Source organism: Taudactylus pleione, unplaced genomic scaffold, assembly GCF_031769625.1.
Source record: "Taudactylus pleione unplaced genomic scaffold, aTauple2 ptg000629l, whole genome shotgun sequence".
NCBI classification, from domain to species: domain Eukaryota; kingdom Metazoa; phylum Chordata; class Amphibia; order Anura; family Myobatrachidae; genus Taudactylus; species Taudactylus pleione.
In genome coordinates, this window is record NW_028285031.1 from 1,939,435 (window position 1) to 1,966,071 (window position 26,637).

The following is a 26,637-nucleotide window of genomic DNA, read 5'->3' on the forward strand; positions in this document are numbered from 1 at the left end:
AATCCTGGCAAAGCGAATGAAGGGCTTCATCCACAAGTCCCACATGCCAAGCGGAATCGCTCCGTCTTAGCTCCTCCTTCACTTTCTCCAGCTGCTTCTGCAAAAGCCTGATGAGGGGAATGACCTGACTCAAGCTGGCAGTGTCTGAACTGACTTCACGTGTGGCAAGTTCGAAGGGCTGGAGAACCTTGCACAACACGGAAATCATTCTCCACTGCGCTTGAGTCAGGTGCATAACCCCTCCTTTGCCTATGTCATAGGTGGATGTATAGGCTTGTATGGCCTTTTGCTGCTCCTCCATCCTCTGAAGCATATAGAGGGTTGAGTTCCACCGCGTCACAACCTCTTGCTTCAGGTGATGGCGGGGCAGGTTCAAGAGTGTTTGCTGGCGTTCCAGTCTTCGGCACGCAGTCGCTGAATGGCGAAAGTGGCCAGAAATTTTTCGTGCCACCCAAAGCGTCTCCTGCACGCCCCTGTCGCTTTTCAGAAAATTCTGCACCACCAAGTTTCTTGTGTGAGCAAAACATGGGACGTGCTGGAATTTGCCCAGATGTAATGCCCGCACAATATTGGTGGCGTTGTCAGATATCACAAATCACCAGGAGAGTCTAAGTGGGGTAAGCCACTGGGCGATGATTTCCCTCAGTTTCTCTAAGAGGTTGTCGGCGGTGTGCCTCTTACTGAAACCGGTGATACACAGCGTAGCCTGCCTTGTAACGAGCTGGCGTTTCTGAGATGCTGCTACTGGTGACGCTGCTGCTGTTGCTGCGTAAGGTGATACATCTACCCAGTGGGCTGTCACAGTCATATAGTCCTTAGTCTGCCCTGTTCCACTTGTCCACATGTCCGTGGTTAAGTGGACATTGTGTACAACGGCATTTTTCAGGACACTGAGGACACTTTTTCTGACGTTTCTGTACAGTCTCGGTATCGCCTGCCTAGTGAAGTGGAATCTAGACGGGATTTGGAACCGGGGACACACTACCTCCATCAATTGTCTAAATCCCACTGCACTAATGGCGGATACCGGATGCACGTCTAACACCAACATAGCAGTCAAGGCCTCAGTTATACGTTTTGCTTCAGGATGACTGCTGTCGTACTTCATCCTCCTCGCTAAGGACTGTTGGAGCGTCAATTGTTTAGTAAAAGTGGTGGTGTTCCTACTTCCTCTCTGGGATGATGAACGACTCCCAGCAGCAGCAACAGCAGCAGCGGCAGCAGACGGCGTAGCAATGCAGGATCCTCCGGAGGAATCCCGGATAGGAGAGTCAGTCATGCCAGTGACATGGCCTGCAGGACTACTTCCGATCCTGACTAAGGAGGAAATTGACGAGGAGGGAGTTGACGGTGTGGTTTGCAGGCGCTTGGATACAACAGGACAACGGGATTTAGGTGTCCCTGGACTGCTTACGGTCTTAGCCAAAGTTTCTGAACTTGACAGTAACTTTTTATGAACGCGCTGCAGGTGACGTATAAGGGAGGATGTTCCTAGGTGGTTGACGTCCCTACCCCTACTTATTTCACCTTTACATATGGTACATATGGCAAGACAGTTGTTGTCCGGATTTGGATAGAAATATTGCCAGACCAAAGAGGTGGAATGTTTGGTCTTCTGCCCAGGCATGACCGTGATGGGCTTTTTCATCCCACGGACAACAACTGTCTCCCCCGGAGCCTGATTTAAACAAACCACATCACCATCAGAATCCTCCTCGCCAACTTCCTCCTCAGCGCCAGCTACACCAGTATCCTCATCCTGTTGTACTTCAACAGTGACATCTTCAATTTGCATATCAGCAAGTGGACTGTGGGTGCTCCTTTCAGCACTTGCAGGGGGCGTGCAAATGGTGGAAAGAGCCACCTCTTCCCGTCCAGTGCTGGGAAGGTCAGGCATCGCAACCACCACCACACTTGGACTCTCCTTGGGGATTTGTGATATCTTCTTAGAAAGCACAGTTCTTCGCTGTGCTTTTGCCAGCTTAACTCTTTTGATTTTTTTAGTGGGAGGAGGGCTTCCATCGTCATGTGAAGCTGAACCACTAGTCATGAACATACTAGGGATCGACCTTAGCCGTTCCTTGCCACTCCGTGTCGTAAATGGCATATTGGCAAGTTTACGTTTCTCTTCAGCTGATTTAAATGTTTTTTTCAAGGTCATTTTCCTGAACTTTGTCATTTGGGATTGTATGTGCCCTCTACTATGACATTGGGCATCGGCCTTGGCAGACGACGTTGATGGCATGTTATCGTCTATGTCATGACTAGTGGCAGCAGCTTCAGCACTAGGAGGAAGTGGTTCTTGATCTTTCTCTATTTTATTTTTATCGGAGAAAGTTTGGTCCTCCATTTATGTTATATCGATTTGATATATACGTGCGGCTAAACACAGAAAATATTTTTTTATTTTTGCTGGAGAGTAGTGCACTTTGTGGGTTACACCAGCCTTTAAGAAATGAGCCAGCCGGCTCTTTACTTATGGGACACAGGCGCACGCTTGGCGCTGCTCCTTTGTTGATGCACGTGCGGCTACTGCGCACACAATTCACAAACACAGAAAATAATTTTTTTTTTGGTTTGGACTGGAGTGTACTTTCGGGGGTTACAGCACCCTTTAACGGTCAAGCCAGCCGGCCCTTTACTTATGACACAGGCGCACGCTTGGCACTACTTTGTTGATGCACGTGCGGCTACTGCGCACACAATTCACAAACACAGAAAATAATTTTTTTTTTGGTTTGGACTGGAGTGTACTTTCGGGGGTTACAGCACCCTTTAACGGTCAAGCCAGCCGGCCCTTTACTTATGACACAGGCGCACGCTTGGCACTACTTTGTTGATGCACGTGCGGCTACTGCGCACACAATTCACAAACACAGAAAATAATTTTTTTTTTGGTTTGGACTGGAGTGTACTTTCGGGGGTTACAGCACCCTTTAACGGTCAAGCCTGCCGGCCCTTTACTTATGACACAGGCGCACGCTTGGCACTACTTTGTTGATGCACGTGCGACTTCTGCGCACACAATTCACAAACACAGAAAATATATTATTTTTTTAGCACTTGGGGGGAGCACCCCTGATGGACAGAGCACCCCCTGGACAACACTACAGCACCCCTTTAGGACTGGGACACTGCACAGGACTTTGGAGTGGACACAGCCCCTATGGAGAACTGACTGCACAACACTGTCCAGCCAGCCCCTATGGACTTTGAAGTAGTGGACACAGCCCCTATTAACAACAGCAGCACAGCACAACACAGCCAGCCCCTATGGACTTTGAAGTAGTGGACAACAGCAGCACTACACTACACTACACTACACAGCCCTAACTCCCACCCTCCCTCTTCACTGTCCACAGCCGAGTGAGAAAATGGCGCCGACGCGGGTACCTTATATAGGATCCAAAACCCGGAAGGCGGGATGATGACGTTTTGCCTCGATTTCAGATCCGAGTCAGGCGGGAAAAGTCGAGCCTGACTCGGATCGGACTCGGATCGGGGGGGCTCGGGGGGGTTCGGATTTCAGAAATCCGAACCCGCTCACCCCTAATGTGTAGTGTTTAAAAAATAATTAACAACATTGTCTTTACAGTGAAACTACAGGTCCCATCAAGCCTACCCCGCATGCTGGTACTTGGAGAACCACAAGTACCAGCATGCGGGGCATTAAGGCCCCACTGGTACATGTAGTTCACCTGTAAAGATATGTGTAAAAAGACACACACACCGTGAAAATAATCTTTTATTACATCCATACATACTGTATACACACATACTCACCTTCTCTCAGATGTTCACGTCCCCTTCTCAACGTAAAGTATCCTATGGAAGTACCTGTAAAAGGAGAACCAATACTCCCCTGTTTCCTGGCCGACCAGACACCCAATGATCTGGTATACAACGCTTACATCCTATATTCACCTGCATGCCATCGACAGTGTGGTCAGTCCATTTGACAAGCAGCAGATCAGATGGGACGACCCAGCTGATAGCACAAGTGAATTTGCAATTAAGCGTACACCAGACTTCCAGACACTGGCTGCCTCCTCTAACTCTCAGTATGACTCCCCAGGGACTCTCACTCAAATGTGGGTCATGCCCTGTTGGCCACTGCTCCAAATGCCAACGTAATGTGCAGCTCAGTCGCTCCCCTGGTTTTCCCCTTCCTTTAACCACTTGCTTAGCATGGTCTCATCATTTGCGACACCAGTCAGCAACACACACTGGGCGGCTGCCAGAAGATAATATTCCAGCAGCCACCATTGGTAGATGGACCTCTCAGTCCCTCTGCATCCCTGCCCCTTCCTCAATGTACGTTGTGCTGCCGATCACTGCCGATTAGGCAGCAAAGCAGGATGCCCCTACCCGGTGGCTGCCGAGAGGAGCATACAGTGTAAGTCAGTGACAGAGGGGCCCCCTATACAGTGTAGGTCAGTGACAGAGAAGCTCCCATACAGTGTAGCTCAGTGACAGAGGGGCCCCCATACAGTGTAGGTCAGTGACAGAGGGGCCCCCATACAGTGTATAGCTCAGTGACAGAGGGGCCCCTATACAGTGTAGGTCAGTGACAGAGGGGCCCCCATACAGTGTATAGCTCAGTGACAGAGGGGCCCCTATACAGTGCCGAGAGCATCAGGGATTTCTGCCTGTATTACATTTTTTTACGTATTTTGTATTGAACTTATTGGTTTTTAAAGAAATCTTGGTTGTTGATGGCGTACAGTAATGCGCATAAAGAAGTTCCACACTCACTGCACAAAGAAAAAGGGGTCAAATGGAATGAAGCTAGGGCCTGGGAGTTTGTGGTTAGTTGAATATGTTTGTAGGTCTAAATTTCTGTTCTTTGTCATCTTTTCACCTGGCAGGATCTGTTGCAGGACAGCCAAGAGCTTGCGGTCCAGCCTAACGGCGTGATTTAAAGGGTCCGGTCTACAAAAAAGAACATGGTAGGCCGGCATAGAGAAGTACTGGCGCAGAGCAGATGGCAAGTACATTGTGATGAGCTCTTGTGTGTGTTTGTATATTGTTCTTTTATTCTTGTCTTTTTTCCAGAGTACTTGTAAGAACAGGCGCCAAATGGAATTGAGCTAGGGCCTGGGAGTTTGTGGTTAGTTGAATATGTTTGTAGGTCTAAATTTCTATTCTTTGCATCTTTTCACCTGGCAGGATCTGTTGCAGGACAGCCAGGAGCTCGCGGCCCAGCCTAATGGCGGGATTTAAAGGGTCCGGTCTATAAAATAGAACATGGTAGGCCGGCATAGAGCAGAAATGGCGCCGAGCAGATGGCAAGTACATTGTGATGAGCTCTTGTGTGTGTTTGTATATTGTTCTTTTATTCTTGTCTTTTTTCCAGTGTACTTGTAAGAACAAGCGCCAAATGGAATGGAGCTAGGGCCTGGGAGTTTGTGGTGAGTTGAATATGTTTGTAGGTCTAAATTTCTGTTCTTTGTCATCTTTTCACCTGGCAGGAGCTGTTGCAGGACAGCCAGGAGCTCACGGCCCAGCCTAATGGCAGGATTTAAAGGGTCCGGTCTACAAAAAAGAACATGGTAGACCGGCATAGAGCAGTACTGGCGCAGAGCAGACGGCAAGTACATTGTGATGAGTTCTTGTGTGTGTTTGTATATTGTTCTTTTATTCTTGTCTTTTTTTCCAGTGCTCTGGTAAGAACAGGGGCCAAATGGAATGGAGCAAGGGCCTGGGAGTTTGTGCTTAGTTGAATATGTTTGTAGGTCTAAATTTCTGTTCTTTGTCATCTTTTCACCTGGCAGGAGCTGTTGCAGGACAGCCAGGAGCTCGCGGTCCAGCCTAACGGCAGGATTTAAAGGGTCTAGTCTACGAGAAAGAACATGGTAGGCCGGCATAGAGCAGTAATGGAGCACAGCAGACGGCAAGTACATTGTGATGAGTGCTTGTGTGTTTGTATATTGTTCTGTTTTTCTTGTTTGTTATCCATTGTACTTGTAGGAACAGGGGCCAAATGAAATAGAGCTAGGGCCTGGGAGTTTGTGGTGAGTTGAATATGTTTGTAGGTCTAAATTTCTGTTCTTTGTCATCTTTTCACCTGGCAGGAGCTGTTGCAGGACAGCCAGGAGCTTGCGGCCCAGCCTAACAGCGGGATTTAAAGGGTCCGGTCTACAGAAAAGAACATGGTAGGCCGGCATAGAGCAGTACTGGCGCAGAGCAGACGGCAAGTACATTGTGATGAGTTCTTGTGTGTGTTTGTATATTGTTCTTTTATTCTTGTCTTTTTTTCCAGTGCTCTGGTAAGAACAGGGGCCAAATGGAATGGAGCTAGGGCCTGGGAGTTTGTGCTTAGTTGAATATGTTTGTAGGTCTAAATTTCTGTTCTTTGTCATCTTTTCACCTGGCAGGAGCTGTTGCAGGACAGCCAGGAGCTCGCGGTCCAGCCTAACGGCAGGATTGAAAGGGTCCGGTCTACGAGAAAGAACATGGTAGGCCGGCATAAAGCAGTAATGGAGCAGAGCAGATGGCAAGTACATTGTGATGAGTTCTTGTGTGTTTGTATATTGTCCTGTTTTTCTTGTTTGTTATCCAGTGTACTTGTAGGAACAGGGGCCAAATGGAATGGAGCTAGGGCCTGGGAGTTTGTGGTGACTTGAATATGTTTGTAGGTCTAAATTTCTGTTCTTTGTCATCTTTTCACCTGGCAGGAGTTGTTGCGGGACAGCCAGGAGCTCGCGGTCCAGCCTAATGGCGGGATTTAAAGGGTCCGGTCTATGAGAAAAAAACATGGTAGGCCGGCATAGAGCAGTACTGGCGCAGAGCAGATGGCAAGTACATTGTGATGAGTTCTTGTGTGTGTTTGTATTATTGTTTTGTTATTCTTGTCTTTTTTTCCAGTGCTCTTGTAAGAACAGGGGCCAAATGGAATGGAGCTAGGGCTGGGAGTTTTTGGTTAGTTGAATATGTTTGTAGGTCTAAATTTCTGTTCTTTTTCATCTTTTCACCTGGCAGGAGCTGTTGCAGGGCAGCCAGGAGTTTGCGGTCCAGCCTAATGGTGGGATTTAAAAGATCCGTTCTACGAGAAAGCACACGGTAGGCCGGCATAGAGCAGTACTGGCGCAGAGCAGACGGCAAGTACATTATAATGAGTGCTTGTGTGTATTTGTATTATTGTTCTGTTTTTCTTGTCTATTTTCCAGTGTACGTGTAGGGGGTGTGAGACGACATGTTGCCGGTCAACAGACTGACAACAGCATCCCAATCATCAGCATGGTGAGGGGGCTCCAAAAGTGCACTAACCCTTCCTCCTTTACCCCCTAACCCTCCCCATTAGTGCCTAAACTTAATTCTCCCCCTTAGTGTGTAAAACTAACCCACCCCCCTAGTACCTTACCCTAACCCCCCTGTGGTGCCTAAACCTAAAACGCCCCCTCTGCGGCATAAAACTATACTTTCACACTGTAACATCGTTGAGGATGTCGGCTGTATTCAATTTGAGGTGAAAAGTCCAGACTTTTCACCTGCTGGACTTTTCGCTGCCTTTGCCTGTTTTCCAGGCGGAAAAGTATCGCGCGCGTGCCCGCTATTCCCCGTATTGAATTTCAAAGTAGGCGAATTCGGGAACAGGCAAAAGTTGGATCTGCAAAATAAAATGGGAATTTTCGGGAAATAATCCTAGGACCTACCTAAAGATGTCCAAATATGGGGGATCACTTTGCGTACCCCCGTTTTTGCCTGCAGAAGAAAGTCAGGTTTTTAAATAGCCGCGGCAGGTGCATAAATGCGGCTTGGAAGAAGGTGATGCAGAAGAGCATTTAGAAGTTTTTTTGGGGAAAAATAACTATGCCCATCAAATTTGGGGTACTTGAAAATGGGTGCAAGCATATTTTTAAGTCTCTTAAATGATTTTTAAAATTCTGCAAAAATACACCTGCCGCTACTCCTGCAATGAAGATAACACCTGCCACTAATTTAGAAGTGTGTTCCCTATTTTATTTTATTTTTAAACCCAAAATTTAAATTATTATTTTGGGGTGTCCTTATTTATTTATTTATTTTGTTACTTTTTTTTAACACAGATTATTTTTAGGGACCATTTAAGGGTGCAGGCTTAAAAAAAATAGCCTGCACCCCTCAACCCCAATTCTGCACCTTTTTTTACCTGGTATAGGTAAGCGAAAAATGATTCCCGTTTTTTTACATTGACATTTCGCACAGGCGAAAAGTCAATGAAATTGAATACGGGGATATTGGAAATAGGCTAAAATGATGTCATTAGCGATAAATTATCGCCGATAGCAGCCTTTTCAGCCCATATTGAATATGACCCCAGGTCTGGATACTGGCATCTGTCTTTAGCTGTGGTTTGGGATTCAGGCGTCGGGATTTTGACAGGCGGCATCTCGAAAGTGGGCAAATTAACTACATCTGGTTTAGAAGGGTGTAAAAATGTGTTCAAGTTTAGCAATTTGAATTCCAAAAAATTTATTAGAATGACAATTTAGGATAACTATTCTTTATAAACACGTTATATTTTAAATAATTTATACCAGGAGGGGTGCAACTGTTGGACCATTTAGTCTTGTCAAGACGACATTGAAAAAACAAAATAGACAGGTATCCCACCAATGCAAAGTTTATACACAAATGCATGTTGTAGCAAACTCCCACCCCAGAAGACAAATTTAAAAACAAAATAATAATAATTAAAAAAAAAAATTTAATAACCTGTTCCACTACTTTTGTTCAAATATATTGTAATAATACATAATTCAAGAAAATTGTGTTTTTTAATGTTTGATTTGTTTTTATTTTGACAGCTTTCGACATCTTAACAAACTAAAGACAATTCTTCACAGATGATAATTTGCTGGATCCTGTTATTAAAATCTTCCAAATTATGCTGTTGTCGTTATCTTACTTCAGGAATGTTGCTGGAGTGCCTGCTGATGTACCCGAGTAGCTGGTGTTGTTTGATGATAATATCATGTCTGTGAGATACTAAAGGGGTTATTTACTAAGTTGCATTTTTTTAAATTGGAGATGTTGCCTATAGTAACCAATTACAATCTACTTATCATTTATCTAGCACCTTCTAGAAGATAACAGGTACAATTTTATTGGTTACTATGGTCAACATATCCATTTTTTTAAAAAGCACTTTATTAAATATACTCACAAGGGATTAGACTGAGTGACACATTTAAAAAAATTAATAATAAGTATGTGCCCCTCCCCCAGAAGCATAACCAGCCTGTGTACAGCCTGTGCTGGTTTTTAAAATACCTGGGACAATATGCATAGGGCTGGTCCTGTATTTTAAGAACCAGCACAGGGCTATGTAAAGCCTGTCCTGGTTCTAAAAATACAGGGGACAAAATGCGTAGTGGTCCTTTGTATTTTAAGTACCAGCACAGGGCTTTGCTGAGCCGGTCCTGGTTGTGGAAATACAGGGGACAAAATGAGTAGGGGTCCCCTGTAATTTCCATAACCAGCACCGGACTCTTTCTAGAGAGTAATGCCACAGCCAGGGGAGCCCTTTCACCGGATCCTCTGGCCGAAGCATTAAACCTGACCGCTAGTCAGCCAAGGCCGGGAATCTCTGGGAAGCTGGGGACCCCCCCAATAAAGGGGTCCCCCTCTCCAGGGCTCCCTAGGCCTGTTGTGATAGCTCTGGGCTACCACCAGGTACCCTTGGCCAGAGTCTGTTCGTTAGCTGGCCATCCCTTCTTGTGGAATCCATATAGGACAAAGAAGGAGTCTGATTTCCTGATGGAAGTAGTATGGTCCACGTATATCTTCAGAGCACAGACCACATCCAAAGAGGCTTCATCTGCCGAGAGGTCTGGTGAATTAAAGGCCAGAACCACAATTTCCACATTCAGGTGGAAGCGAGAAACACCTTGGGAAGGAAGCCTGAGCATGTTCAAAGAACAGCCCTGTCCTCATGAAATATTAAAAAGGGGAAGCGACATGAAAGTACTCCTAAATCCGATACCCTGCGGGCAGATGCAATAGCCAGAAGAAACACAGTCTTTGCAGTGAGCCATTTCACAACCACTGAGTCCAGGGGTTCGAATTGAGGTTCCAGGAGTACTTGGAGCACCACTGACAAATTCCATGGAGCCACAGGAGAGACAAAAGTAGGTTGTATATGTAGAACACCCTGCATGAAAGTGTGAAAATCCGGTATAGGAGCAATTTTGCACTGAAACCAGATAGACAAAGCAGAGACCTGCACTTTCAAAGATGCCAGACAGAGGCCTAGATCCAATCCAGCCTGAAGTAACGCATGGATTTAAGAAATTTTAAAGACCTGGGGGTCATAGTTTCTAAGAGCACACCATTGGAAATATGTATGCCATATTCTGTAGTAAATCCTGGCTGAGGCCAGTTTATATGCTCTAAGCATGCTGGACCATAGAGCTAGAGAAACCCTTAGCCATTAGGAGGGATGTCTCAAGAGCCAAGCCAGTAAAGACAGACGGGCTAGGTCCGGATGTAGACATGGACCCTGAGACAACAGGTCTACTCATAGAGGAAGTTGAAGAGGAACGTCTATGGAGAGCCTCTGAGGACGGAGTACCAATGGTGTCTGGGCCCAAGCTGGAGCTATCAAAGGGACTGTGCACCCATCCTGAATGAACTTTCAAAGAAAGCCAGCTACTGCACCCCATCCTCGGAGGCTTGCATCTGTGGTGAGGAGAGCCCAGCCTGTGATCCAAAAGGGATGGCTCTTGTTCAAATGGGAAGTCTGTAGCCACCAGACTAGGGACAGGTGAACCTCTGGGGGTAGACTCATCATCTGGGATCTGCACAAATGGGGTAGCCTGTTCCACCTGGAGATGATCAAGTGTTATAGGGGCCTGGAGTAAAACTGGGCGAACTCCACCATGTCAAAAATGGATACCATTGATCCCAAGGCCTGCATTGCAGAGTGAATTGACACTCGACGACTGTGGAGCAATCTGCGTAGTCTGTGCTCTATTGCTGAAATCTTGTCTGCCATTAGATTCTCTGAACTCAAGAATCCAGGAGGGGCCCCAAATGTACCATTCTTTGAGAGGGTATTATGGAAGACTTTTTCCAGTTGATCAGCCAACCGTGCATTTGTAGAAAGGCAGTAAAGAGTCTCTGGGGAGATTGCCAACAGCAAGAGATCGTCCAACTATGGGAGCAGTTTGATACCTTGACGACAAAGAGATGCCGCCATAACTGCCATGATCTTGGTAAATACTAGGGATGAGCGGGTTCGGATCTCAGAGATCTGAACCTGCCTGAACTACGGGGATCCGAGGCAGATCCGAGTCAGCTCGGGTTTTCCCGCCTGACTCGGATCTGAAAATGAGGCAAAATGTCATCATCCCGCTGTCAGATTCTCATGGGTTTTGGATTCTATAAAGGTCCCATGATCGCTGCCATTTTTCATTCTGGCTATGGAGAGTGAAGAGGCAGGGAGCTGGGATCTGTGCTGTTGCATGCTGATGCTGTGCATAGGGGCTGGCTACTGTTGTCCATATAGGGGCTGGCTGTTGTCCTGTCCATAAGGGCTGGTTGTTGTCTATAGAGGGGCTGGCTGTTGTCCTGTCCATAAGGGGTGGCTGTTGTCTATGGAGGGGCTGGCTGTTGTCCTGTCCATAGGGGCTGGCTGGCTGTTGTCCTGTCCATAGAGCCTGGCTGTTGTCCTGTCCATAAGGGCTGGCTGTAGTGCTGTGTTGTCCAGGGGGTGCTCTATCCTTCCGGGGAAGCTCTTCACCCACCCCCAGTATGAGAAATAAATGTGTGTGTGCGTGTTAACCATACTTGTCATCAGTGCAGGGGTGCTGTGCTGCTGTCTGTCAAGGGGCTGCTGCCTCTTTCAGGGGTTCACCCCAGTGTTAAAAAAAATAAAAAATTTGTGTGCATGTTAGCAACACCTGTCATCGGCGTAGGTGTGCTGTGCTGCAGTCTGTCAAGGGGCTGCTACCCAAAAAAATAACCAATTTTTTTTGTGTGTGTGTTAGCCACACCTGTCATTGGCGTAGCTGCGCAGAGGTGCTGTGCTGCTGTCTGTCAAGGGGCTGCTGCCCCCCAAAAAATGTAAAAAAAAATTGTGTGCGTGTTAGCCACACCTATCATCAGCGTAGGTGCGCAGGGGTGCTCTGCTGCTCTCTGTCAAAGGGCTGCTGCCCCCCAAAAAATAAAAATAAATTTGTGTACGTGTTAGCCACACCTGTCATCGGTGTAGATGCGCAGGGAAGCTGTGCTGTTGTCTGTCAAGGGGCTGCTGCCTCTTTCAGGGGTTCATCCCAGTGTTAAAAATAAACAATTTTTTTGTGTGCGTGATAGCTACACCTGTCATCAGCGTAGGTGCAGAGGGGTGCTGTGCTTCTGTCTGTCAAGGGGCTGCTGCCTCTTTCAGGGGTTCACCCAAGTGTTAAAAAAAACGCCATCAACATCATCTATGAAGGGCTTAAGTCAGGCCAAAAAGTCAGGCTAAAAAAAATCAACTTTTACCCTGTTAAAGCAAAAAAAAATTAAAGATAGGTCAGCTTTAGAGAAAAAAAAATTGGCTATATGCCATTCACCACAAGAAGTGGCAAGGAAAGGATAAGTCATTGGCCTGTAATTATGATGACTGATCGTTCTAATGATAACTTAAGCCCCTCTGCTTGTAGGAAAGGTAAAAAAAATGTTTTAATTGTTAAGACGAGTAAGACACCAGAACCAACATTATGCTCTGAAAAATCACAAATCCTCGAGGAGAGTCCAAGTGTGTCTGCTGTTGCCATGTGTGAGCCTGACCTTTCTAGTAATACTGTACTTGAAGAGGATGCTCCTTCCATCATTTGTGTGCCTTCTGACGTAGAAATCAAGGATGCTTCTGTGGAATTGCACGAGGAGGATATTTATCTATTTGGCATTAACAAGATTCATGAGGATGTTGATGATGCTGAGGATGTTGATGGCGAGGATGTTTGTGTAAAAAATGTAAATCAGGCAACAGTTGTTGCCCATGGTGGGAAAAATCCCATTGTTGCCATGCCTGGGCAAAAGACCAAAAAATCCACTTATCATGTGTGGAATTATTTCCGAATTGCCATTGTGCCCACTGTCCACTTAAGCACAGATATGTGGACAAGTGGGACAGGGCAAACTAAAGATTATATGACTGTGACAGCCCACTCCAACAGTGCAAACAGCAGCAGCAGCAGTTAACAAATGCCAGCTCATTCAGAGGCAGGCTACTCTGTGTATCACTGGTTTCAATAAGATGCATACTGCTGAGAGCCTCTTAGAGAAACTTTGGGAAATCATTAGCTTACATGGCTTACCCCCACTTGGACTCTCAAAAGGTTTTGCGATTTCTGACAATGCCAGCAATATTTTGCGAGCATTACATATGGGCAAATTCGCACAATTAATCTGGTGGTACAACATTTTTTTTTACATGACAGGGTCGTGTAGGAGATGCTCTCAGTGTCCTGAAAGATTTCCGGACATTTTTGACATTCAGCAACTGCGTGTCGAAGATTGCAGCACCAGCAAGAACTGTTGAATTTACCCTGCCATCAGCTGAAGTAAGAGGTAGTAACTAGGTGGAATTCTACCCTCTATATGCTTCAGCAGATGTAGGAGCAGAAAAAGGCCATCCAAGGCTACACTACGGCCTATGACAGTCAAGCGCAGTGGAGAATAATTTCTTGACATAGTCAAGCGCAGTGGAGAATAATTTCTTGTTGTGCAAGGTTCTCAAACCCTTTAAACTTGCCACATGTGAAGTTAGTTCAGACACTGCCAGCTTGAGTCAGGTCATTCCCCTAATCAGACTTTTGCAAAAGCAGCTGGAGAAACTGAAGGAGGAGCTGAAACTGAGTGATTCCGCTAAGTGCCCGAATGGACCGAACGGCGAAACGTGCATCCAGGTCATGTGAGTATCAGCTGTGCTCAGCTGACCTCCCAGCCAGCGTCTGTTGTAGCCCCGCTGTACTCCGCTGGGACACTGGAGAGGTATTGTACATCATTTACCCCTTCTCTCCAGTCGGCTCCTCAGAAGTGACACTTGTACTTTCAGGTGTTAATGGTCAGACAATAACGATCTGACTACCATGTGAACTTAACCCTTAGACATCCAAGGGATTTGTCTCTCCCTTAACCAGAAACATGCTGCATGACTGTGATGCAACCATTTATTGTCAACATATATAAACAAACTGCCTGATACATGTAATATGGAGAGTTTCACATGCTCCTTTTAGATTAGCACAGGCTTAGGCTATTATTTACATGGATCACTTGAACGATCACTGTAATGACATACTGAATACAGGAGCAGAAAGAAGGGATATAGTTATTGATTGAATCTCTCTGGTCTATGAAGTTCATGACTAACACCCAAGTACTAGTATTGCAAACCATATACAGTCAGGTGCATAAATATTGGGACATTGACAGAATTTTCATATTTTGGCCTCTATTCACCACCACAATGGCTTTGAAATGAAACAAACAAGATGTGCTTTAACTGCAGACTTTCAGATTTAATTTGAGGGTAATTACATCCAAATCAGGTGAACGGTGTAGGAATTACAACGGTTTCTATATGTGCCTCCCACTTTTTAAGGGGCCAAAAGTAATGGGACAAACTAAACAATCCTAGATCTATCTTTCACTTTTTAATACATTCTTGCAAATCCTTTGCAGACAATTACAGCCTGAAGTCTGGAATGCATAGACATCACCAGACACTGGGTTTCATCCCTGGTGATGCTCTGCCAGGCCTCTACTGCAAATGTCTTCAGTTCCTGCTTGTTCTTGGGGCATTTTCCCTTCAGTTTTGTCTTCATCACGTGAAATGCATGCTCAATCGATTCAGGTCAGGGGATTGACTTGGCCATTGCATAACATTCTACTTTTAAGCCTTAAAAAACTCTTTGGTTGCTTTTGCAGTATGCTTCGGGTCATTGTCCATCTGCACTGTGAAGCGCCGTCCAATGAGTTCTGAAGCATTTGACTGAATATGAGCATATAATATTGCCCGAAACACTTCAGAATTCATTCTGCTGCTTTAGTCAGCAGTCAAATCATCAATAAATACAAAGGAACCAGTTCCATTGGCAGCCATACATGCCCACGCCATGACACTACCACCACCATGCTTCACTGATGAGGTGGTATGTTTTGGATCATGAGCAGTTCCTTTCCTTCTCCATACTCTTCTCTTCCCATCACTCTGGTACAAGTTGATCTTTGTCTCATCTGTCCAGAGGATGTTGTTCCAGAACTGTAATGGCTTTTTTAGATGTTGTTTGGCAAACTCTGATCTGGTCTTCCTGTTTTTGTGGCTCACCAATGGTTTACATCTTGTGGTGAACCCTCTATATTCACTCTTGTGAAGTATTCTCTTGATTGTTGACTTTGACACATATACACCTACCTCCTGGAGAGTGTTCTTGATTTGGCCAACTGTTGTGAAGGGGTTTTTCTTCACCAGGGAAATAATTCTTCTGTCATCCACCACATTTGTTTTCCGTGGTCTTCCGGGTCTTTTGGTGTTGCTGAGCTCACCGATGCGTTCTTTCTTTTTAAGAATGTTCCAAACAGTTGATTTGGCCACACCTAATGTTTTTCCTATGTCTCTGATGGGTTTGTTTTGATTTTTCAGCCTAATGATGGCTTGCTTCACTGATAGTGACAGCTCTTTGGATCTCATATTGAGAGTCGACAGCAACTGATTCCAAATGCAAATGTCACACCTAGAATCAACTCCAGACCTTTTACCTGCTTAATTGATAATGAAATAACGAGGGAATAGCCCACACCTGTCCATGAAATAGCTTTTGCGTTGATAGTCCCATTACTTTTGGCCCCTTAAAAAGTGGGAGGCACATATAGAAACCGTTGTAATTCCTACACCATTCACCTGATTTGGATGTAATTACAATCAAATTAAATCTGAAAGTCTGCAGTTAAAGCACATCTTGTTTGTTTCATTTCAAAGCCATTGTGGTGGTGAATAGAGGCCAAAATATGAAAATTCTGTCAATGTCCCAATATTTATGCACCTGACTGTATATTAGGATGTAATAAGCAAATGAAGAATTAATTACCTTGATTAAGGTTGTGCACTAGGAATTAAGGGTTATAATATCAAACGCCGGCTACTGATATAGCTTGAACACATGAATAGCTCATATTGCTACAAATTATTTTAAATTATGTCAAGCATATGCAATATTTCACCTTATCTCTTCCACTGCAATTAGTATGGAAAGAGACATGTTAGGATACTGAATAGTAAATCCAGTTTTTTCTTATTATATCTTCAATACACTGCGGTCATATTTGGTTCACTAACACCGCACTGTAAATATTTTCTATATTTATTTATACCTTTTCTTGTTTTGTTTTGCACTTATATATCGTACACAATACCGTGGAGCTGATACCTTTTTAATAATGTATATATTGTGATTTATGTTTGTTGTTATTTGTCTTTTTCTTGTCCTTTTAAGTGCACACAAAAATAAAAGTTATGTATTAAGTAATTCTTGAAATCTACTATTTACTAAGAGTGCCCCCCAAAAGGAGTTTCTTTCTGTTATCCTACTATATAGGATAATTCCTGTGAGTTGAGTATTGTAAATTGTGTATGGGATCATTGCACCAATGTCCATTGCGCATTGGTGGCTTGTTTTGTGGGGGGTCCAAACAAACCAATCATTTCAGCCACAAGTGGCAGTCACTGTCGCTGAAGTGATTGGTTTGTTAAACTGTGAATGTTCTGTTTCATATATACAACATAAGGGTGGTTTGGAGGCCAAAGGACAATTCCATCTTGCATCTTTTCCTCTACAGACAATAGCCAGCCCTTATGGACAGGACAACAGCCAGCCCCTATATGGACAACAGTAGCCAGCCCCTATGCACAGCGTCAGCATGCAACAGCACAGATCCCAGCATCCTGTCTCTTCACTCTCCATAGCCGGAATGAAAAATGGCGGCAATCACGGGACTTTTATAGAATCCAAAACCTGCAAGCATCCGACAGCTGGATGATGATGTTTTGCCTCGTTTTCAGATCCGAGTCAGGCAGAAAAACCTGAGCCGACTCGGATCTGCCTCGGATCCCAGTAGTTCGGGTGGGTTCAGATCTCTGAGATCCAAACCCGCTCATCCCTAGTATTTACCAAGATCATGGCAGTTATGGCGGCATCTCTTTGTCGTCAACGGATCAAACTGCTGCCATACTTGGAGGATCTCTTGCTGTTGGCAATCTCCCCAGAGACTCTTTACCACCTTTCTACAAATGCACGGTTGGCTGATCAACTGGAAAAAGTCTTCCATAATACCCTCTCAAATGATGGTACATTTGGGGCCCCTCCTGGATTCTCGAGTTCAGAGAATCTTTCTAATGGCGGACAAGATTTTCCTTTCCTTTCCATTATGTGCTGGTTGGGGCATTGCTGCCTGACATGTTAATGTTATGGTTTATGAATGTCCAGAAATTGTAATGGCCACAGACAGCATCTCCTGCATACCCCTTTCATTTGTTTCTAAAGAAAATTCTGAACCAATTGCTGCTTGTTGTGTCAACCCGACAGCACAAGTCGCACAACAGTGACATTCAGCCATGGGTTCTCAGCCCATAAGGCTGCTACATGGCCCAAAGGCCGCATCCTGCTTCACGGCCCAAAGGCCAGCTGTCGTCACTCCTCACCAGCCCTCAAGGCTGTAATAGCTGCAACTTGCCAAGAGTTCCAGGCCTAAAGGCTGTTGCAGGACTAATCATAGCTCTGTATTCCACTACTACTCAGCCCGGAGGCTGCATCAACAATTAACTATCAATTCTTCAGCCAGGGGTTGCACCAATTATCAATTCTTCAGCCAGTGTCTGCACCAATTATCAATTCTTCAGCCAGGGGCTGCACTAATTATCAAATCTTCAGCCAGGGGCTGCACCAATGATCAATTATTCAGCCAGTGACTGCACCAATTGTCAATTCTTCAGCCAGGGGCTGCACCAATTATCAATTCTTCAGCCAGTGGCTTCACCAATTATCAATTCTTTAGCCAGTGGCTGCACCAATTATCAACTCTTCTTATTTCAGCCAGTGTCTGCACCAATTATCAATTCTTCATCCAGTGGCTGCACCAATTATCAAGTATCAACTCTTCTTACTTCAGCCAGTGGCTGCGCCAACTATCAATTCTTCAATCCTCAAGGGGTACCCCAACCATCATCTTTGCACAGTCCTCAACTCTATTTATCAATCAGTTTTGAGCCAGCTAGCTGGATGCAACCTTTTGGCCCTTTAACTAGATTAACAAATCAATATTGTGAGCTGTGAGGTGGTCAAAATTGACTGGAAACGAGTGGAAATAAATGTTATTGAGGTTAATAATACTGTAGGAACAAAAAAAGGCCAATTTTATGTGATTTTAGCTGTTTTTATGATTTTTTAAAGAAAACATCCAGATCCAAAAACAAAAAACGGAGGGGAGGTTTTGGCAAAACCATTCCAGATCCAAAACCAGGGGTTTTGGCAAAACCAATCCAGATCCAAAACCACGGGGGTCAGTGCACATCTCTACTTTAAATTCCAAGTTACAAATGATCACATTTATTAGTGAGCAAGGTATATCTATGGCTGAATTTACAATTGACCATTTCATTGATTTTTACTTTATGGGGGGGGATCGGTACCTAACCCGGTGTATGTGCTGGGCCCCCAGTTTAAGCACAGATATGTAAGGAGAACACAAAGCCCAGTTCTGCCGGGGCAACGTGCTAAATTATGGCAGATCTCTTTTGTAGCACAGAAAATACTTTACCAAACAATTTTTTAAATATAAATGAGCTGATCTTTACAGGAGCCTGATGTCTAGTGTGTGTCAGGGAAAAAGGGAACAGAAATTATACCCAGCTATAAATAGCTGCTGCTTTTATATTGTGTGTTTGCTAATCAGAAGGAGCTGCCCTTCCTACTATTTTTAGAGCCTCTGTAGAATCTGAACTTTGTTCCAAAAAGGAAAAAAAAAAAAAAAGTTAGAGGAATAAAAAAACCCACTTGTTTTGTGTTCCAGCTAGTAAGCTGCAAACAGCTTATGGGCGGGGCCGAGGCCTGTCAATCAACACCTCCCAGTCACCGCCCACCTCGCTCTGATTGGTCAGGTCGCAAAGGCTCTCGTGGCTCCTCCTAATGCCGTCCCCCCCTTATCGACAAACAACTCCGCTTACAAAACACAACGTCACACCATTGGACCCCGCCCACTTTGCCATCTATTGGCTGGCGCCGAGAATGGCTCCCGTGACGTCACCGCCCAGCAGTCCGAGAGAGGAAAAAAAAAAAAAAAAAGAAAGAACAGAGAAAAGCAGTTTCAAGATGGCGGCGGCACAGATAACAATGGCGGGCGGCCGGAGCCGGGGGCTGCTGTGAATCGGTGGGGGGGTGGTGGGGGACAGCGCTCACACTCCCCAGATGGCGGACTTTGTGGTCCCCCGGCACAGCGCGGTGATGGAGCGCCTCCGCCGGCGGATAGAGCTGTGTCGGCGGCACCACGGCAACTGCGAGTCCCGCTACGACGCGGTGGCCGGAGAGAGGATGGAGATAGAGCGGCAGCACACCTTCCAGCTGCACCAGCGCTGCCTGCAGGCCAAGGCCAAGCGTGCCGGCAAGCAGAGGCAGCAGCCGCCCCCCGCATCCAGCAGCAGCAGCGCCATCCCGGCCAGCGGGACCGGCACCATGGAGCCGGGAGACGGAGCCAGCAACGGGGAGCAGTGCCGGAACAGCACCCTGATCGCGGTAAGACCCCCTGTGCCCTTTGTTGTGCTGGTGCCAGGAGTAGTGGCTGCCTGGAGTCCTCCCCCGGCGGAGGTGGTAGTAGTGATCACTGAGGCTGCTGGTGGCTCAGGAGAGCACATCCAAGTAGCCTAGCTGGGGTACTACAGGTCCCAGCCTGCCTCTCCAGCTAACAGGGCCAGCTTGGATTTGTAGTTCCTCAGCTGCCACTTGTTGCTGAAACACTCATGCGTTCATTCTTTAAGTTAAGCAATCCTGTCAGCCGCTGTTGTGTGTGTATATGTACATAATACGGTATATGTAATATTTATATGGTGCCACGAGAGGTCTGCTGCGCCTTACACAGTACATAAACAGGAACAGTATGAACAGAACAAGAAAAAAGTGACTTGCAGGGGGTCATTCAATTGTTTTTTTTAAGCCGTGATCATTAATGGGCGCCCAGTGTTGCAATTCAATTGTTCTGGGTGCTCATTAATTATTGCCCCGTTTTTAGCAGTGTAAAACGGCTAAACCCATCTAAAGTTCTGATTAGGGCGCGTTAACTGCGGTTAGCCTGCCCTAACAACAAGGGGTTTTCTCTTACGTTTCTTCTCGCATCCTCCTGAGGGTGCAAGCAGAAGCGCTGCTGGCTATCGCGCTCTGACGGAGCAACAATTGATTTGCTCCGTCGGGAGTCCTTTTTTTTAATTTATTTTTTTTATATAAAGAGCCACCGGCAAAACATTTGAATCGCCCCCGCAGGACTTGGACAAGGTTTTAAAAACATTGCTGCTGCAGCAGTCTTAATACACACACACATATAGATTTTCTCTCCAGTCTTTGTGGGTTGTGATTAAGATTTTGTTCTTGATAACTGTGCATCCTGCAGTGTTGTGGCTTCTTATGTAACTGAAGGTCTAAGGGGTCAATCCTATTTTGTGTGAGTTGCCGTTGCAACGGCGTTAAAATGCTGGCAGCGGACTGGGACCTCTCACCCTTTGCGGCCTGCTCCGATCCCGAATTTGCTGAATTTTGCTTGTAGCCCTATGGGGCTGCGAGCAAAATTAGGCAAATCCAGGCTGCCGTAAAGTGCGGCCATTGCCGCGATGACTCGCACTGGCGAGATCAGTGCGGCTAATAAGATTGACATCTATGTTTGAATGTAGAGAGAGAGCCTCTGTAATTATGAGGGTGCAGTGACAAGGCATGTGAGGGCACAAGGAGCCCATGGGCCTCTCAGTTGGTACCCCTCTACAACCCCATGCTGTGTGCGATAGTGGGAAACTGCTAGAGAGAGCCGTGGGTTCCCTGGCACAGCCATTGTTTGGCAAAGTGCGGGCTTTAAAACACACACACTAAAAGAAAAAAGTCAGATATTAGGGTCTTTGGATGTCATATTTGGTCATCAGTCACCTCTTAGTTTGGGAAACTTCTGAAACTCCCCTTCACTCTTATTTTAGTCACCCAGATGCTCAGGGCTATTTTAGCTGCAGTCAGTGGGTGATGCCAGTGTTTGTTATTTAGGAGAGTAACTTGCCTTTGTTGCCTGTATTAATGGTTAATTCATTGTCAACAACCCATAGCTTAGTTTAATGTGGTTACTATGGCAGTACTAAATATTTTGTTCAGTCATTATGGACAACCGTCAGCACTGCTTCTTGGTATATACTTTTTTTTCCCTGTCCAGGACTCGTCTAACCACTTATAGCACTTTGCATTCTACTATTTGTATATTGTGGGGATGCAACAAGTTGTCTAACATTGCTAGGTCCTCAAGACAGTCCAGGTTTTAGTGATATCCATGCTTGAGCACAGATGGTTAAATCAAAATAACTGAGGTACTAATTTCAAGGTGCCCACACACAGCGATATTTTATCCGATCTGGCCGATTCTGACGCATTGGAACGACAGGTCGTGTAAAATATGCCAAAATCGTGAGGAAATCACGATGCGATGTGTGTCCTCGCTGGTCGCACATTGCATCTTCAGATCTGCCGTGCTGTAGGGCAGATCTAACAATCTAGGACATGATGCACTGTGAAAGTCTGGATGTAGGAGAGATCGTTTGAAGATTGGACACCAGATTGTGTACAGATCGTATGCTGAGCTGCCAGGGAGAGTTTCAAGGGAATCGTACACAAATCGAACACATCGGCTGATCGTGTGCAGATCGCCATGTGTGTGGCCACCTTAAGACACCTGTGCTCAAGTATGGCTACCCTTAAAACCTGAACTGTAAAGTTGCATACACACACAATAATTTTGTTACCAACGATTTTCTGAACGATTTTCTGTCAGATTTTTTAAAGTGTAATGCACGATTTGTTTTTTTACTTTTGAACTACAAACGATTTTTGCATATTCCCTTAATGAAAATCGTTGTTGGTCAGTCTGACTGAACTACAAACGTGAATGCGCATGTACGATAATCGTTCATCGTTTTAACTTAGAAAGTGAACGATTTTTTGAACGATAAACTATATCGTTAACTATAATCGTTCAAAAAATCGGGTGTATGCACCCTTAGTTTGTCTTGATGACCGTTTTTGGGAATCCCTATGCTAGATGATGGCTTTTGTTATATTTCACCATAGGCAGACAATTTATTATATAAATTCTGCTCTTTGCACCATATACTGTTATGTAGTGATATTCAGGTGCTGTTATTATCCCCCTGCTGCTTATTGTAGTAGAACTGAACTTCCTGAAATTGTGTTGTAATCAAACTCTGGAACTGTTGCTTGTTTTATTTGGGCAGGGGATGGGGGTAGAGAGCATCAAACTACTCATCTCATTCATAGCGTGTAAAGAGTTAATCGCTGACATTTTATCTGACTATACTGGCCTTGAGTCAGTGCTTTGTAGCTGCCTATGAGGAAATGAGCGCCTGTCATTGTCTTGCTCCTGAAGGGTTAAACCAGTCATGGTGTGTCAGATAGCAGAGTGCAGTGAATGATTCATGCACAATGGGGGTACTCCAGGGGAGGAGTGCGCAACTGCTGACAGGCCGGGTTATCGGCGTATTGCACACCTATGTTTTGGTCACTTTAATACAAAGCTTAATTAAGTCTGTGTTGAACACTTTTTTTTTTTTTTTTTGTGTGTGCATGAAATTTCTAATCTCCTTCTGAAGCTAATTATATGATTTAGGTTGCACTTAGGTTTGTAGCTGCCAGCTTGCATGTGATTTACACACTGGGCGGGATGTACTACAGGCGAGAATGCGGTAAAACTCCCAGTTTGAGGGTTTCACCACCGTCCCCAAATGTACCAAGCAGCTTCGTCCCGATGGGCTTTTTTATCAGGACACTCCCACTTGGGCCCCCGCGGCCTTGTGCACATGCATGGAAGGACGTCAGAGGGACTTTTGGGTGTTAAACCAGGAAGTCCCTCTGTCCGGAGCCATTGCAAAGGACAGCACTTATCGGGAGAGCTGTCCTCTGCGATATTCTTGGTACAAACCGTGGTATGAACCCGAAGATGTACCACATAGCTGATGTGATGCTTAGTACATCCCACCCTGTATGTTCTAATTCACTTGTTGCTAGAAGGAGCGTTACTAACACGATTGCCTGGTCAGTACAGTAGTTCTCTTATTGCTGCTTTGTGTGTGGATGAATCCTGAAACCGTGTTGAAGTAATGAATGTAATTGGGATACTAATACAAGCACTAAAATAAGATCCCTGTAAAAGGGAGGTAATATAAGCGATGTTGCAGTAGTGATATGCCGCCGTTTAGACGGCACATACCAGCGTCTTTCTGAATTTGATTACCCCATTATGTGTGTGTTTTTATATGTGATGTGGTGGACACTTACTCCAGCTTACCTGCTAATAATTCCTCATTGTTGACATTGTTTTCCAGTGTGGTTTTTGGTACACACATGGACAGTGTCACACAAGTACAGTTAACTGCACATTTAAAACATAGAACCTAATGCTTCAAATTGAGAGAATTAATTTCGATGAGTAAAACTGAGAGAACGTTTCGGGCACATTTTGAAACACGGTCAGCATTGCCTTGTACAAGTTTCCAAAGAGCTCAAAAAAATGTAAAGCCGCGTATCCACTACATGATATAATGAACGATAACATAGTTATTCAATCGTCCGCAATATCGTGCAGTGAATATGCCGTCAACGTCCAGCAATGCACGCTCCTGCTGGTCGCCGTCGCTCATGGCCCGAACCTGCTGTCCAACCTGACGATATCGGCACTGAACGATATATCATTCAGTGTGGGCTCAATGTTCACTGCACAATATAATGAACGATAACGATGTAGTAATCGTTCATTATATCATGTAGTGGATACGCGGCTTTTAGACAATTAAAATGCATTGTATTATTTATTTTTAGACTTCTGTTTATTTTCAAAAGAAAAATAAATGACAGTGCAAATGATACAGAATACCAAGTTGAAATATTGTATGTTTCCAATACAGTCAATATAAATATAAAAGTATTGAAACATACACAAGTGTATCAGAGTGACTATCATTCTGTCTTCGTCCAAACAGTTATCCAAGTTTGCAAATCACATACAACAGAAAATGGGCAGAATACACAAGAAAACTGTTGATATAATATTTTGAAAAATAAAAAACAAGAAGGTAATTTGGGGAGGTGGGAGAGGGGTTAAAGGGCAATAAGTGTGGAAACAAGAGTATTGCTCATAGATAAGATGTGTAATGATGCTTGGTAATTAGTGCACAACCAGAGGGGATTCAAGAAGACCACCAAAATTACCCCAATATACAGGCATTTGTCGGGTCATCTGTGACACAAGGAAACGGAGTAGAAATTATAAAGTTCAACTCATTGTTGAAAGTAGGCATCTTGTTTCTTATTCATTTTTCATCAGATTTTATTAATGTGAGTTTGAGTCAAACCATCTGAGGGGCATATTCAATCAGCCGCAAAAAGTCGGCTAAGTTTCGCCTCCCGGACTTTCCGCCTACAGCGCGGGTTTTGGAGAAAATACTTTTATTGCAAGCAGCCGCTTTTCGCCCTATTCCAATTATAAAGGACGCAAAAACGGGACCCGGCGAAACTCAATCAGGTGAAAAGTGCTATCCGATATGGGGAAATCAGCCTGACACCCCTCAAAAGATGCACTGACAAGGGGCATCATTATGGTTACCCCTGAATAGCCCTGCTGAAGGTATTTGGAGTACTTAAATTATCTCAATAGCTGCTATTTTGCATGTTTGCATAAGTGGTGAAGAATAGCATTTAGCAGTTTTTTTTGCTGAAAATAACTATTCCCAGCACATTTGGGGTACATGAAATGGGGGCTAGCATATTTTAAAGTTGCTAAATTGAAGTTTTAAACGTAAAAAATCCACCTGGCACAACCACATGCAAACTTTAAAACCCTTGTGGCATACTTGGGGGACCCCCTGAAGTCTATTTCGCTAGTTTTTAAGTTTGTCCCCCAACTTTGGACTTTTTTGCCCCACAAAACTAAAGTACTTTTTTGAGGTGATCTAAAGGTTTTTTAAAAAAAATTTGTTCTTACGCAGTTTACCTTTGGGGGACAGTCCCAAGGCTTCATGGGTGTTCCCGCAACTTTGCACCCCAAACCCCCCAATTCTGCACTTTTTTTCAACTGCATTCAGAGGCGAAACTTGTCCGCTGGTTACACGGCGCAGACTTTTCGCACCAGCAAAAAGTCTTTGGAATTGAATACAGGAATAAGTTTTCGTCTGGCAAAATGACGTCATCGGCAGAAACTTTTTGTCGAAAACGGCTTATCGCGGCTAAGTGAGAACTATATAGTCCTGGTGTTTTCTGGGAGAGTGGAGTTAAAATGTATTGTTTTTAAGTGTATCCTGTCACACAGAAAAGTTTAAGCTCTTCATATTAGCTATGAGATGGTTAATTGCCTATGTGGTACTACCTTTATGAGGGGGGTGTTTCAATTCATTGCGATGTGAATAGCGCCGGGAAGGAGATCCCGGAGCTATTCAATTGACCGCATTGTTAAGTACAACCAGAGGATTTTTGCTCGCACCCTCCTGAGGTGTGAGCAGAAATCCGACTTAAGTGCCAGCTGCGGTGCTGTTTTCCGGCTTAGCACAGTGCTAACAGCATCGTGGCCGGCACTTAAGTCAGAGAATGCCGGTTACTGCAACTAAACCGCCATCTCCCGACTAAGTGTAGGGCGCGATAGGGAACAATTGAATAGCTCAGGGAACTTCTTCCTGGAGCTATTCACATCGCGCTGAATTGAATTGCCCCCAATGTGTATGATCTTGTGCTACCTTGGAAATATTATCCCCCATTGTAGATGTGTATTTAGCACAGCGGCAGCCTCTAGTTGTCTTTTCATAGTTTGGAAGGGTAAAGCTGGACACACACTGATATATCGGCTGGTTGTTTGAACGAGCGATATATCTACAGTGCATTGCCGGGTGTGTACAGCGCATATGTCTGAGAACGACGTCGTTCACAGACATAACCGATCTGCCGTGCAGCATAGCAGATGGCCGATAAATCCAAAAGAGATATCGGCCGTCTGCTGGTGTGTACGGGCGACTGATTGACAGCTCAACTGGGTAGGCGATTTAAATGCCCGCCCATTTGAGCTGTCAAGCCCGGCACATCCGGCAGACGAATTGGTAAGTGTGTATACACTTGCCAATCTTCAGGTCGGCTGAAAGGTCGACCTACTGTGTACCCAGCTTAAGTAGCTCTTGTAACTACACATCGCTTTATAAGTAGTCCGCTATATAAGTAGTCGGTTATCAAGCCTGACAATGAAATTAACTTTTTTTTCTCTTAAATTATACCTTTCCTTTGTATACAGTGGCTGCAACCATCTTGTGGGCAGAACCAATATGCATGTCTGGTGTTACTGGCCTTCATGGGACACGGATAACAGGCCCACAAATGTCTGCTT

The 26,637-nt window shown here is 45.0% G+C and overlaps 1 protein-coding gene across 1 annotated transcript in view; it reads left to right on the plus strand.

The window, feature by feature from the left end:
• Positions 1-19,427: 19,427 nt before the first annotated feature.
• MAML1 (mastermind like transcriptional coactivator 1) overlaps positions 19,428-26,637 on the plus strand; it is a 71,354-nt gene continuing 64,144 nt past the window's right edge. Inside the window, exon 1 of the mRNA XM_088454741.1 lies at positions 19,428-19,754. Coding sequence (XP_088310867.1) covers positions 19,431-19,754 — 324 coding nt within the window. The 5' untranslated portion in view covers positions 19,428-19,430. The remainder of the gene's footprint in view (positions 19,755-26,637) is intronic.